At 37.9% G+C, this 15,382-nt stretch overlaps 2 protein-coding genes and 1 pseudogene across 2 annotated transcripts; all 3 read right to left on the reverse strand.

Moving 5' to 3' along the window:
* Positions 1–6,474, reverse strand: part of LOC127644344 (probable RNA-binding protein 46) — an 18,227-nt pseudogene extending 11,753 nt beyond the window's left edge.
* A 1,560-nt stretch (positions 6,475–8,034) lies between these two features.
* Positions 8,035–10,733, reverse strand: LOC127644346 (lecithin retinol acyltransferase-like). Its single transcript, XM_052127483.1, has 2 exons — positions 10,224–10,733; positions 8,035–8,193 (listed from the first exon to the last, which is right to left on the reverse strand). The coding sequence occupies exons 1-2, from the start codon at positions 10,731–10,733 to the stop codon at positions 8,038–8,040; spliced, it is 666 nt and encodes a 221-aa protein (XP_051983443.1). The 3' UTR covers positions 8,035–8,037.
* A 1,064-nt stretch (positions 10,734–11,797) lies between these two features.
* LOC127644345 (lecithin retinol acyltransferase-like) lies at positions 11,798–13,655 on the reverse strand. Its single transcript, XM_052127482.1, has 2 exons — positions 13,128–13,655; positions 11,798–11,963 (listed from the first exon to the last, which is right to left on the reverse strand). Exons 1-2 carry the CDS (start codon positions 13,653–13,655, stop codon positions 11,811–11,813), a joined length of 681 nt encoding a protein of 226 aa, XP_051983442.1. The 3' UTR covers positions 11,798–11,810.
* Between the last annotated feature and the right edge of the window lie 1,727 nt (positions 13,656–15,382).

Genomic DNA, 15,382 nt, shown 5'->3' on the forward strand with positions numbered 1-15,382 from the left:
AGGGTAAACTATAACATCCACCACCCCTTCAGTCACCTGGATTTAACATTGCAGTAAAAAGACTTGACATTAGATCATTACTGGCATGCTTCTTTATTTCATAATTAATTTATTAATTGATTCAAAAGATGCTTTTACAAGTTTTTGTCCACTGAGGGGTGCTAGAGAACATTTCACACAACTAAAATGGCAGACTTCTAGATTATTTTTGCACAGTTCTATCATTATGTGTGCAGTAGTGTCATATACTGGCCTTCATCATCTCTTCTTGGATCTCCTCCTTTTTCTTGTCTTTCGGGATGGAACCGATAAAAAGGCGGCAGTTGTCTAGACTCACACACACTCCTATGAACTTTCCTGAGCAGATTTCATAGTTGTCAAGGAGCTGGATGGCCCGCTGAGCTGTTTCGTGGGTGGTGTACATGACGAAGGCATAACCGCGGTTCTCCCCACTGAACTCCATCATCAGACGAAACTCGTAGATGAGACCGGCCCGCTCAAAGACAGGTACCAGGTCATCTTCTTACATGTCTCTTGGGATCTTACCCACAAACACCTCACAACCCCTTGGAGGAGGGGGTCCTTCCCAACCTGAGAATATTAATGTTACTGCATTATCATTAACACCACTATCCCTATCTGATGCAACAAAAAATATCATGCTCGAAAGGTTTGTGTTATAGCTTTTTAGTCTTAGTCTTTTGATGGTATTATTTTAAACCATCTATTTAGGGAGAAAAGGACAAAAGTATATGATAATGAAATTAAAAGTGAATTATTTAATGGGGAGTGGTGCAATCTAAACGTTTAGACTACTTATAAATGCTTATCAGTCAAATAGCTAAAAAATCTATCTAATTTTAAACTCAACATGAAACAGCATTCGCAACCCATTTTACTTTCGCATGGACAAGGACGTCAGCAGAAAATATTGATGTATTAGAGTAGGACTGAGCACTGATTTAAGGGAATATTTCACACAAAAAATGTAAACTTTCATCATTTACTCACCCTCATGATATGTATATGACATTCTTTCTTCTGCAGAACATAAACTAAGATATTTAGGAGAACATCTCAGCTCCGTAGGGCCACACAATGCAAGTGAATGGTGACCAAAACTTTGAACCTTCAATAAACTCATAAAGGCAGCACAAAATTAATCCATAAGACTCCGGTGATTAATCCATGTCTTCAGAAGTGATCCAATTGGTTTTGGGTGAGAACAGGCCAAAATATACTGTAATCTTTTTTCATAATAAACCTTGACATCTGCAGTCTCCTAGGCAGGGTCCGAAATTACATTCTAGCAGGCTTGACTGAAGACAGAAACAGATGGAGAATAAGTAGCTGAAGTGTGAACCCAACTGCAGTTTGTTTACAGTGCTGGTAATGGAACAAAACAAACATAAATGACAAGACTAGGAAACGAATAGACAGGACAAGTTACAACCAACAATACTCTCGACAAGGGACTAATGCAAACAAGAGGGCTCAAATACACTGACAAAGGAAACCAATGACAAGACTAAACTAATAACAAGATAACAAAACTACTAAACAGGAGCCAATAACAGAACAAAACTTAACAAGACAATAAACCAATGAGATCAACACACATGAAAAAGACGGATACAGGATATCACATGACAAGACCAGGAATACGCATAACTTCAAATTCTAAAAATCTAAAAATCTTAAATGCACATAGTGCCCCCAACCTTTAAGGAGCGACTCCTGGTGCTCCTAAACATAACACCAAAACAGAAAAATTGTTTATAGAAGGAGCAGGACATCATGGAACCAGCAGACCAAGAACGCACAGGGGAAACTAGAGGGCAGACTGGACCAGGCAGCCATGGCAAAGCGAATGGGAGTCCGAAGACCAACATGAACCAGGAGACCAAGCAGGCCAGGGAAGATCAGGCGGATGGCAAGAAGACCAAGGAGACCAGGGCTGATAAGACAGATGGCCCGGAGACCAGGGAGGCCAGGGTAGTAGTTCCAGGAAGGTTGCAGGGTCCAGAGGTTTGGGAGATGGTTCCAGGAAGAGAGCAGGGCCCGGAGGTTTGGGAGGCGGCTCCAGGAAGGGAGTGGGGTTCAGCGGTCTAGGAGACGGCTCCAGGAAGGGAACGGGGTCCGGCGGTTTGGGAGGTGGCTCCTCTGGAAGGGAACTTCCAGAGGATCAGGAGACCATGAGAGGAATTGGCAGAGGGTCAGGAGACCAGGACTGAACTGGCAGAAGGTCAGGAGACCAGGATGGAACTGGCAGAGGGTCAGGAGACCAGGACGGAACTGGCAGAGGGTCAAGAGTCGGATTCGCAGGAAGAGGAGGCCCAGGGGACAGAGCTACTGAAGGTAGGGTATCAGAATGAAGAGCTACCAGGGATGGGGGCTCACCAGACAGAGCCAGAGGTGGAGCAGGCAGAGCCGCTGGAGGATCAGGAATTTGAGTCTCAGGTGGTGGAACTGAAGGTGGAGCGGGCAGAGCCGCAGGAGGATCAGGAATTTGAGTCTCAGATGGAGTGGGCAGAGTCAGTGGAGGAAGAGTCTCAGAAGGAACGGATGGAGCCGCTGGAGGAGGAGTCTCAGAAGGAGCGGATGGAGCCACTGGAGGAGGAGTCTCAGAAGGAGTGGACAGAGCCGTGGAAGGCTCAGAGGTCAGAGTTGCTCTGCATTCTAAGAGCTCTGACTTCAGAGAAGCTGGGTACTCTGAGGGACAAGGCACTAGGCAGTGGTTCCCAAACGTTTCACAGTGGTGTACCCCTTCAAACATTCAACATCCTTTCACATACTCCTCTCTAACACATAGATAAAATTCACACAAGGTCATTTTTACATGTTTTGTACATGTTATATTAATCATATACGTATAATGAATAAATGGCTTACCGATTGAGATGGGAATGCTAGATACGATATAACTGCATAACTTGAAAACCCCTCTCATCGCATTGCAGTATGTAAGAATAGCGTTCGGTTCTGTGCCTGGAATTGTGCATCATTGCAGATATGGCATTGCCGGCCAAATTCGAGCAATACGTATCTGTGCAATTGCGCGGTCAGCTCAAGGGGCTTTTTATGTCACATTTGACACCGTTAGCAAGGTTGAGCTCATTTGCTGAAAAAATATCATGCAACAATGTAAAAACAGGTCTCTACCTTGCAAGCAAATGTGATTGAAAATTACTGTGTGTGAATATGGAAATTATTTGATGCTGCTGAATGTCTGACACCTGTCATCAAATCTTATGAACTTATACCATCAGAATAAAAACTCCGTATGCATCTAACCTTAATAAAAATTCTGTTTTAAACTGCGGGGAAAAAAATATGAACTAAAATCGTGGACGACTGACATGTGCGAGTCTGTTAAAACAGTGAAGTATTTTACTTACAATCACTTAGCTACGTTACCTAGCACTGGGCTGGGCTGATGAAAAAATAAACTTCTGTGATGCACGATGCATGAGTAAATGCATTTTTTAACGAGCTTGGTGATTAATGTAGGAGGAATACTGATTTCCTCTTCAGCCACTCCCACAGTGAAGGTCGAACGACCTCCGTGGCCGTGAACACTGGCAGAGATAGGGGAATGGCCTCCATGGCTGTGAACACTGGTAGCGACTAGGGAGCAGGAGCCCTTCTCCTCTTCCTGACGGCCAGGGGCACTGCTGTGTGAATGGCCTCAGTGGCCGAGGACACTGGCACTGGGATGGACAAGGCTTCAGGCACTGGCTCTGGGCCAGATGAGGTGTCAGGAACTGGCTCGTTGACCGTGCCAGGCGTGGACGTGGACTGGGAACTCGGGCTTGGCGGCCGTGACTGGGAACTCAGGCTTGTTGGCCGTGACTGGGAACTTGAGCTTGGTGGTTAATGTAGGAGGAATATTGATTTCCTCTTCAGCCACTCCCACAGTGAAGGTCGAACCACTAAGGAGCATGGCAAAGTCAATATATTTTTGTAGAGTCCAATCTATTTCCCCTGGTGGCATCAGTTAATGGGCTCATTTAATCCTGCGTGGAAAAACAGCTTCAGGGATATCTCCACAGATAGGCCACAGAATTCCACTACAAACTTCTCTCTGGAATGATCCCTTTGCCATAGGCGAATAAGTGCCCCTCCTGGGTTCATCTTTGGTCAAGTATTCTGTAACATTCTGACAGGCTTGACTGAAGACAGGAAAAGACAGATGAAGAGAGATGAAGTAGCTGAAGTGTAAACCCAAGTGCAATATATTTACAGTGCTGTAAACGGAACAAAACAAACATAAATGACTAGACTTGACTAAGAACTGGATAGACTTGACAAGGAAACAGTTACAACCAATAATACTCAACAAGGGACTAATGCAGACAAGAGGGCTTAAATACACTGACCAGGGAAACACCTGGCAAAGACAACCAATGACAAGACTAAACTAATAAAAAGACAACAAGACTTCTAAAAGGGAACCAAGAACAGAACTGATAACAAGTTAACAAGACAATAAACCAATGAGACAAGACACATAAACAAGAGGGAAAGCAGGATATCGCATGATAAAACCAGGAATACACAGAACTTCAAACAAAAAGTCTTAAATACACCTAGCGACCTCTAGGGCAAATGTCCCAAGTGTTAATAGCGGGTACATTTTCTATTTGTGCGTGTCATTTGCCACTTTGGCGGGAGCTTTTTTTTTTCAGTATGTGTCAGCTTTTAACATGTTCCAGTTTTGTCATCAAGGGGGTTCTGCAGGTCTTGTCAGTAAGGTTGCGGGACTTTACATGGAACGGCTCTCATTAGCTAGTCCCGCTGCTCATTGAAAGTCTCGGTTAGCAGTAGGGATACCACACTCATGTACTTGTATGTGTGGAGCCAGTGTTGTGTTGAAGCCGGCTGCTCTTATGAGCTCCTTGGCTCAAACTCACATGCTCTGTTCGCAGACCGCTAATTCACTTAGCGGTCGACACAATTTGCCGCACTCACTTTGCTCAAATCATAATCAAAACTGCTTGTTTCTCTTTTGCTAATGTTGTATTTTGGATTTTGCTGTGAGGTTCTGAATAACACCCACCTCATTTGATAAAAATAACACAGTATTATGTTGAAAATTAACCGTTCTATTTTCATTTGATTCAAGTTTTAATTACAGTTAACTTATTTAGACCGAATTTTGATGATAACATTGAAATAAACTGTTGATATGGATTTCAGAAAAATAAAACAAAAAACAGGTATCAGTATCGGCGAGTACTGAAAAGGAAGTATTGGTATTCATTCAAAAAAAGAAAATGGAATGAGGACATCCCTAATTAGCAGTAAATCTTCAAATCAGCTCTTTTTGTGAATCAAAAAGACTTATGAATCAGTTGGAGCTGACTGAATTAATCGACTCACTCCAAATAAACCAAGATCTGTTACTGTGTTATTTGTACTTAAGGCTCATGAGAGTTAATTACTGGTCATTCATATGACAACATGTAGTTTAAAATACAAATTTAGTTTTGTTGTAATTAGTGAATATTCTGAAAAATTATTCTAAATGGATTATCTGGCAATTAAATATTTCATAAATAATTAAACAATACAATTCTTTAAAAAAGCAGTTTACTTTGTATCATGCTTACAGTACTGTTTATTTGTCTACCATGTCTGTAAAATCCACTTGTACAATGCAATAAAAAATAATAATAACAAAAATTACCGGTAAGAAATCTAACTGGCTGGTAAATATCTTCATCTACCAGCCACCTAGCCTGGTGGGCTAAAAAGTTAATTTTGGACCATGCTTCTAGGTGATCATAATTCCAGGCTCAATTATACTTCCTAGCCACATCAAGTACTCTGTGCATGCATCAAACACTAGGAAGTTTAATCTAGCTTGAAATCGTGATCATGCCTGAAGACTGCAATGGCAAGATGTACATTAGTTATATTTTGGTCTGTTCTCACACAAAATCTATTAGATTGCTTAATAAGACATGGATTAAATTCCTGGAGCCATGTGGATTACATTAATGCTGCCATTTGTTTGTTTTGGGGGGCTTCAAAGTTTTGGTCACCATTCATTTACATTGTGTGGCCCTTCAGAGCTGAGATTTTTTCCCCAAAAAACCTTTGTTTTTGTTCTGCAAAAGACAGAAAGTCATACAAATCTGGGATGGTATGACTGTGAGAAAATTATGAGAGAATTTCATTTTTGGGTGAACTATTCCTTTAAGAAAGTAAATGGTAAATTCTGATTTCATGTTGACTTTATAGTACATGTGGTAATATAAGCTTCCTCACAGGCAAGACATAATCTAGCTAGTGTGATGTAATGTGGTTTTCTTATAAACCATTACCTGGAGGTGGACCACCAAACTTTGTCTGTCCATTTTCCTGAACCATGTTGTAGCCTGTTCTGTCCATCAGGGCCAAAAGAGCAGATTCTTTAGAGCTGTCTATCTTACTGTTTTCAGATGGTTGACTGGTACTGCCTTCATCCATGACCACTTCAAAAACACTACCAAAAAATACATTACATAGTCTCTTAAATGTATTATAGTTAAAGGTATAGTAAGCCCCAAAATTAAAACTCAAAAAGGCAGAATGTTTGGGACTGACAGCCTCGGTCACCAAGCAACTTTTTTTTTATCATACAATAAAAGTGAATGGTGAATCATTTTGAGTTCCGCTGAACAAAGTCATATGGGGCATATGGGAAAAACATCAGGGTGAGAAAATAATGACAACATTTTAAGTATTTTATGCTGTGAACTTTCCCTTAAACTGTATGTCAGCTGAGGTTCAGGTAACTACAAATTATGCACCTGCATTTCTGAAGAGAAGCTATGAGGGACACTTCACAATGTCATTAAAAAACATTTCAAACAACACTGATTTGCCTATTTGAAAGGTGCTTTGAAAAGCTTGTTTCTGTGGCGCGCATGAATAAAGCTCTGCTAGCAAACAATTTGCAACAAATTTACTGAAATTGTATTTATTGGCTAGTAATTAACAAAGCGCACGGTCCTATATAATGTACATTTATAAATGAAAATAATAATACATTGTTTTAATCTTAGTCGATTTTTTTAAGGTAAAAAGTTCGTATTTCATTGCTACAGTATAGCAAGACATTTTAGACGACAGGGAATCTGTGAAGTCGACCCAAACAGATTTTTGGAGTGGAGTAGATTTGATATAATAAAAAATGTATAACGATACCACCTAAAACGACAAAGTTGAGAGTGAATAATCTACTCGTGGTCACTGAAGTGAAAAATTCTCCGTGCAAAAAATGTCTGTCAGCTATTCGTGAAAAATTACCTTAAATTTGGTATGAAAATTGTATCGTTGAAACCGAAGTTCTGTCCTTTGTCCTTTTAATAAATTAGTTAATCGTGAGATTTAAGTATAGCTTCCTGTGAAACACTCGATGGCTCGATCCTGTTGAATGTTGATTATCTGACGATCGAGCATCAACCAATGAGCTGCCAGAGAGAGCAACCCCTGAAACCGTTCAATCTGCAGTCAAAGGATTTAAGAAATAAATTAAATTAAATAATTTAAAAATAAATTAAAATAAATATTTTTTAATAATGATACATTATAATTAATAAAAAAAGTAAAAAAAAAAATGTTTTTATGGTAGTTTTTATGGTAGGCTATAATATATTATAGTCCGTGAAATTCTTTGAAGTACCTTGGGGTACCATTTTATTGTAGAGTATTTTCTGTCTATCTATCTGTCTATCTGTCTGTCTGTCTGTCTGTCTGTCGACACTTTTTTACAGACAAAACACAAATTATATAAAAATTGTATTTAATATTGCTAATATGCCGTTATTATAAGTCTAAAAATAAAGTAAGAAAATAAATTATACACATCCCAACATGATAGCACTTAACAGGAAGATCACATCGTTACATGGATTTAATAAAAAGTGTTCATTGCCTAAAATCTGTATATGTTATAAAGGTGCCTCATATATGATGGAGAATGAAGAAGCACTAAATAATGCACAATGAATGGTGATATGTGGTGTTGACATGGCTTGTCGTAGAGATTCAGGATGCCATCCAAATAGTGAAGGGGATGATAACCGTAGGTAAAATTCCAAAGATGGGCAGAGCTTCCAAATAAAATATCATGAACAAGCACAGCAGTAGGCTTAGTAGAGAACAGGTCTTGCTGCATACAATCTTGCGCACTGCTTTGCAGAACTAGAAAAAAGAAAGAATTTTGCATGCCTTTAATTTTGCATTTGCATTCAGCAGGAACTTTCTAAGAATTAAAAAATCTGAAAATGAGAAAGTCAGTTAAAGGGTTTGTTCACCCAAAAATGAAAATTCTCTCATCATTTACTCACCCTCATGCCATCCCAGATGTGTATGACTTTCTTTCTTCTACAGAACACAAACAAAGATTTTAGAAGAATATCTCAGCTCTGTTGGTCCTTACAATGAAAGTGAATGGTGGCCAGAACTTTGAAGCTCCAAACATCATATAAAGGCCACATAAAAGTAATCCATAACTCCAGTGGTTAAATCAATATTTTCAGAAGCGATATAATAGGTGTGGGTGAGAAATAGATCAATATTTAAGTCCTCGTCATTTTTTTACCATACATTTCCACTTTCCCTTTCAAAATGTGAAAGAATGTGAAAGTGGAGATTTATAGTAAAAAGTATTTAAAAATGTATCTGTTTCGCACCCACACCTATCATATTGCTTCTGAAAATATGGAATTAAACCAATGGAGTTGTCTAAATTATAATTTGTCACTATTATTAAATATGATATTATATTATATTTATATTATATAAATATTATATTATTAAGCTATAATAATACATTATGTGGTCTTTGTACGATTTTTGGAGCTTGAAAGGTCTGGTCATCATTCACTTGCATTGTATGGACCTACAGAACTGAAATATTCAAAATCTTTGTGTTCAGCAGAAGAAAGAAAGTCATACATATCTGTCACAAAATGGCATGAGGGTGAGTAAATGATTAGAGCACTTCCCTTTTTGAGTGAACTATCCCTTTAAGGAGAGATCGTACATTTCTTGAGAATTGAAGTATCTCTGAACACTAGGTGGTGGTAATGTGCCTATTTTGGTGACGCATTGCTGGAGGACACTAGTCCACAGATTTCATGATTCCAATGGCTAATTTTGATTTATTGTAAAACACATAATTTGGACTTTATTTTCTGTGGTAAACAATAAATCTTTTTTTTTTCTTTAATGAGTCTATGTTTAAGATTTTTGTGGCAAAAACAGACTTCCACCTCTTTTTTTTTTTGCTTATGGTTTAAGTGGTTTGGTTTGTCATGCGAGCAAGCAACAGAATCAAAACATTATTTTAACATCCCCAAATTGAAAAAAAATAAATAAATCACCTCTACAGTCAAGTCTCAAATAGTACGATTTTTATTTCATATGATAAACTGAATAAATTAACATTGTTTGATTATCCTAAATATACAGAGAGCTACTTAGCTACTTGTCTATTTCAGTTTGACCTGTTGGAAGATTGTGACTTTAAACTTTTGTGACTTGAAGGTTTGGGAAGGCTTAAGACATTTCACATATATCATTTCCTGAATTAGTTCAACTCATGAATGAGTTTAACACATATAATTTAATATTTAATGACTTTCAGTTTTTCCTTTTCCTTTTTATCTGTGATGCTTTATATAAATGTGATTTCTATTTCTTAACAGAAGTACATTTCTTAACCTGATTTATGTGTGCGCGTAATCCCATTTGAAATGGAATTACTGCTGTTGCCACACATACTTAACCCACATAGTTCTCCTGCTGAAGTAGCCTGATTGTCAGCATTACAATGCAGGTGGTTATTATATTTTTATTCTAATTTTAGGAGTTTCAGGTAAATAGCAATTATGATGTGTCTCCAGAACTGTCCTCACTCACTGACTGATACAAAGTGGATAAAGAATTAAATATTTATTATTTCTCTTAGTTTACATATAGTTTAGTATATATTGGCATGGTATTACATTCATAAATATGTTCTTAGCGGATGTTTTTTCACCAAAGCAACTTAAAACAAAAGTTAAACGTTGCACTGAATAGAAAAGTTGTTGATTTGAAAATGGTACAGGGCACCTCTGTTTAATTTTTCAAGAAAGTCATTGGGGTGCAAAGAAACTCCCAACCTCTTTAAGAGTCATTTTGGACAGCATTACTTCTCCATTGTCTTTTGATAGGAAAAATCTCACCTGGTAGGTCTGAAAACTCATGCTGGTGCCATATCTGCAGTACATGACATAATGTTCACAGTTGTACCACAGCAGACTGTAGTAATTCACAGAGCCCAAGAGCTTCTCCGCTCGCCTAGCCACTTCATCACCGTTGAGCGGTGGCCGACTGCACACCTTATCCATGTTATTGACCAGAATCTCTGCTCCATATGCAAAGTCCTCCACTGAGTCCACTCGTATACTTGCTTGTTTTGTTAGCACACCCAAAATCAGACGGTTGTTAGTCACCATTTTCTCAAGGGCCTTCTTGTCCGTAATAAATACCGGCAAGATATCAGGGATGAAGTGAGCAACACGGTTGTTCCCCAGATAGATTCCAAAATGTGTGAAGAGGGTTCGGGGGACCTCAAGCAAATCTCCTCTTTTAAACACTGACGTGTCATATATAATCACTTTCTTCTTCTTTTTTTCTTCATAGTCGGCGAAAACAGATATTAAAAACAAGCTGAGGAACTGTAGGGGCAACATCCTGAGCAGAAGATGTGGTGGAATCCTAGAAGGCCTGGCACCTGCAAGTTTTATCCCATTGGGGGCTGACTGGGGAGGGGCATGAGGATTACAAATCCATGGCTATTTTCAGAAAAATCTCAACAATAAGTACATCACATGCCCAATGAAACAAACAATGAATAGTTACACAATAACTCTATAGGCTTTCTCACCCTTTGTCTAGAGTGAATGAAATTGCCTAATCTTTGCCATTTCTGTACTAAAGAAGGGTGAAGCAATTTTTAATGACATTTTATAAATAGGAACAAATAGGTGTTGCAGCAATTAGGTTATAATTCCTAAAACTTTCGCTCAAATTTGGACACATGTCTGTTGCTCAAATGAACGCATCTACTCTATAGAAGTTATAAACATGCTTGTACATTCAAAAGAACATAAACTAGAAATTTTACATGGTTATTTGTAAGTGAACAATTGTTTCAATCGTTTAAAATTCACACTTCATTTGAATAGGCTAAATAAGTTGTTTATACTTGTATCCCAAATAAAATCTTACTAGAAATGTGTTCTGTCATTTCAAGAGTTTTTACTCGTCTTTTTTTTTTTATAATTCTTCTCCTGAAAAAAAGTGCAATGTCTGTGCACTTCAGACATTGCGGTAAGGAAGCTTCAGTAAACACAAAATGCAACGTATATGCCAATTATTAGTCTTTATAAATGATTATTTCTAATAGGTTTCGCCAAGTTAGTTCATGCTTTCAAAAAACTTGTGAACTGAAGGAGGATATATATTCATTGATTATTATGCTGTAATTACGCATTGGCATTTGAAAAATAATCAATTTAAAAGCTATTTATTAACTTGTTAACATTGTACAATATGCTTTTAGAAAAATTTTAATAAAATGTAAGCTTATATAAAATAGTCTAGGAATTAATAAAATTAAGAGTTTATAGCGACAACACAAACAAACAACGCGACCGTCAAAAACAGTTATTGCCGCAGGGAAATTTTAGGATAAAACAGGAAACATACAAACGTTTGATTTATTAAATAAATGCTTATAGTTCATGGGGTTAGACCTGAAGTGTCTCTTATCCAGCCATCCACAACATGAAAGGAATGATAAAGGTTGGAAGTGCGGTTTGTGGCGCGATTCCAAGGAAAAACATGGAAAGCATTCCGATGACAGTGGTTAGAAGCACACTCCTCTGGTCCCGGATAACACATTTTAAACTTTCGCAGAACTGTTGAGGGAAAGAGATGGGAAAATAGGTGAGTCAGGGCACTAAATCCAAAAACCAATTTGTCATTCGTCTAAACTGCGGCGCTGCTGTGTTTTTCTGGGCGCGTATCTCCACGAACAAGTTTGCCACTGAAAGAAGCTGTTGTTCTTTTCTCTTTTTTTTTTTTTTTTACGGAAAATGACCCAGATTTTTTTCTTCCGAAAAGCTCTCAGTCAGCCAAATGACGCGAAGGAATTAAAGAGAGGTGAAAAGGGGAACACTGAGAATTTGAGGCAGAATTCACTATAGTCAATGACTGGGCCCCTCACTAAAATGCAAAACCTAAAAAAAAAAAACAACAACAACACAAGAAACAAGGTAGGGAGGTTCAAACGTTAACTTTTAGCAACACTTTACTTTAGTAAAACGTTATCATTACTTTCATTACTAGGCTTACACTAACACATATTATTGCAAAATGGCCAATAGGCCTATATGTGCACGACTCCATCACTTTGAGTCACTTTGACACAGAAACACATTTTGTACTAGAAGAAAGGTCTTTATCAGTTTACTAAAGATGTATGCCTACTTCTTTCCACTCCAAACAATTGTCGATATCTAATCCTTTAAATGTTGGCTAATATAGGCTAGTAATTTAAATGTAGTCATTTTTACTTTACTCAACATAAAACGCATGTGTTTTGGGGACAAGTGACTCAAAGTAATGGAGCAGGTCACATTGTTCAACACATAAACATCAAATAGTAAAAAATAGGCCATTATAAATCTATTATAAAGCTTTAATACATTTGAATATAGCTTACATACTCATATGTAAATTTTTACTCATATTAATTTTTCGTCATATAAGTTAAATTAGGCTACTTAGTGATGTAAGTTCTAATAAAGCACTTATTGTCGGCATTGAGAAAATTTAATCTGTAGGGTATTTTATAGGCCTAATAATCTTACTGAAGTTATTATAGTATAGGGTAATCCTCATAAGGTAAAAATATATATTTTTATCTGATAACGAGGTAGTCTAATTCTATAAAACTAGTTTTCCTCTTGGTTAACCGTGCGTATTATGAAAAGGAAAAATGTAGCCTATTTGGAACGGATGTGGGTGTTCACTTATCCATTCAAAAGAAAAACGTGAAGATGAAAGGCAACGCGCTTTACCTTGTCTGTCTGCAGGCTGACCGCGGTCCCGTAACGGCAGTACGTGACGAAATGTTCGCAGTTATTCCATAAAAGACTGTATGGAATTTTGCCGATAAGTTGTTCAGCTCTTCTGGCCACCTCCTCAGCAGCCAGCGGCTGTTTTCTCATTGTAGTATCCATCGTATTCAAGAAAATAGCCGATCCGTAAGCGAAATCTTCCACTGTGTCCACGCGTATGGATGCATACTTGTAAATCACACCGAGGAGCAATCTCGTATTCGTCACTACTTTCTGAATGTGAGATGTGTTGCTTGTCAACACCGGGAGTATATCGGGCATAAGATGCGCGACCTTGTTGTCACCGAGATATATGCCAAAATGAGTGAACAAAGTGCGAGGAACTTCCAAGAGATCCCCACGCTGGAAATCAGTGCTCTCCTCTCGACGCTTTGTACTTATTGCTTGTTTAGATGGAGTTGTGGTGAAAAAGTTAAAATGTGCAAGCAAGAAGGTTTTCTCCAACAGTAAAACAAGGGAATCTAACATTTTGCAGAGCTGTTTAGGTTACACCTCACCACTTCATTTTATTGTAGGGGTAGAGGCTCACTATGACATCACAGCGTTATAGAAAAGACTATTGGCCACTATTGATGCGCTGTGAGCAAGATGCAAAAGTATCAATGAAAACACTGAAGACTGCATTCAACGCCACTGACATAACAGAAGCTGAAAATGATGGTGAAACTAGCCAAAAGGTCACTCCATGGAGGGGGAAAATCTAGGCAAGAGAATACAATCAAAACATATGTGTTTGATATAGGCTACTGTGCATTCAGTATTTGCAAAGCTTTAGTGTATAAATTCCTTTTCTTTTAGCCTATTCTTCTCACAATTATCTGCATAATTCTGCTTGAATGCTTGAAGTAGCTTAGCCTACACCAGTCAAAGGCTACTTTGCTAGTTTGTAGTCATTTTCCGCCTTCATAGCTTACAAATTTGTCTGGTTCCCAAAATGATCTGGGAACATCATGGTTTAAAAACTAAAAAGAACAGTCCCTGAACATTAGGAATTGCCTAATATCTGACAATACTGGAATCATAAATTGTGATTCTTAACCTAATATTATGCCAAAAAATAAAAATGTCCAGGATTGTATAGCTAATGATTATGTGTTCTAGAGATGATTGACAGGTGATGTCTGTATTTAAGGCCTTGTTCAGACTGCCAATAAAAATAAAAAACAGATTTTTTTGCATATCCAGATTGTGTCCAGATGAGTTTTTGATAGTCTGGACAGCAAAAAAACATAAGGAATCAGAATATCTGAATCTGAAATCTGGCTGCTCAATTCAGATTTTAAATGGTCTTTTGCGTCACTGTTAATGCGACACAACGATGACGTTAAAAATCGGTGACTGCAGCACGGGACATCACAATATTTACCAGTCTCCTCTGTCGCTGAGTTTTTCTTGTGCGACGGAGGAGTTCTGCACTGCGACTGGACAGGGCGCTTATTTGGAGAGGGAGATGATGCACCTCCATTTTCCCCGCATCTGTTTTGTAAGCATCGTCATGTGGGTACGCCTCAGGTTGGTTATGTCTGAATGTGCAAATCTGATTTGATCACTTGCAATTAATAGTGCAGACAGTCTGCCTGAAAAGATCTGATTTGAGAAAAAAATCTGATTTGCCTGCAGTCTGAATATAGCCTAAAAGGCTCTTTTAACTGTGAGGCAGGAATTCCTTTCTACATCCACTGACCATTGGGCGGAACTCAACAAACTCCTTGGTTGGGCTCCAATTTCTTTAATTCATTTTAATATAAGTGGACCATCTCTGGTAAATAAGCTCTAGTTAGGTATATTTTTGTCAAATTGATTTTTTTTTTTTAAAGTAACATAATTCTTAAATTTAAAAGTTAAAATCTCCCAAGGAGGCTGTGTGTCATTCAAAATTCACTAGGGATCTTGTCACTGTTTTATTTGCAGAGCGAATTGCGATTGGTCATCTTCCATTTATTTGCATACTGAATTGTGATTGGCCTTTTCATTCTTGAATCTATTTAAGCATCTATAATTGCAGTGTAAATAAATAATAAAATAAATGACATACTGCAAGATGCATGCTGAGAGTCGTGGTATCGGTAAAGCAGCTCAATGCACATTAATGCAAAGTCAAAATCTAAAAGCTTCCCTAAAACTTTAACACTTTAAAGTTTTTTTTTTTGGTGGTTTATTTATTTGTTTTTTTTTTTTGCTGTCTTGCAAGCACT

This window comes from Xyrauchen texanus, chromosome 5 (assembly GCF_025860055.1).
Source record: "Xyrauchen texanus isolate HMW12.3.18 chromosome 5, RBS_HiC_50CHRs, whole genome shotgun sequence".
Taxonomy (NCBI): Eukaryota; Metazoa; Chordata; class Actinopteri; order Cypriniformes; family Catostomidae; genus Xyrauchen; species Xyrauchen texanus.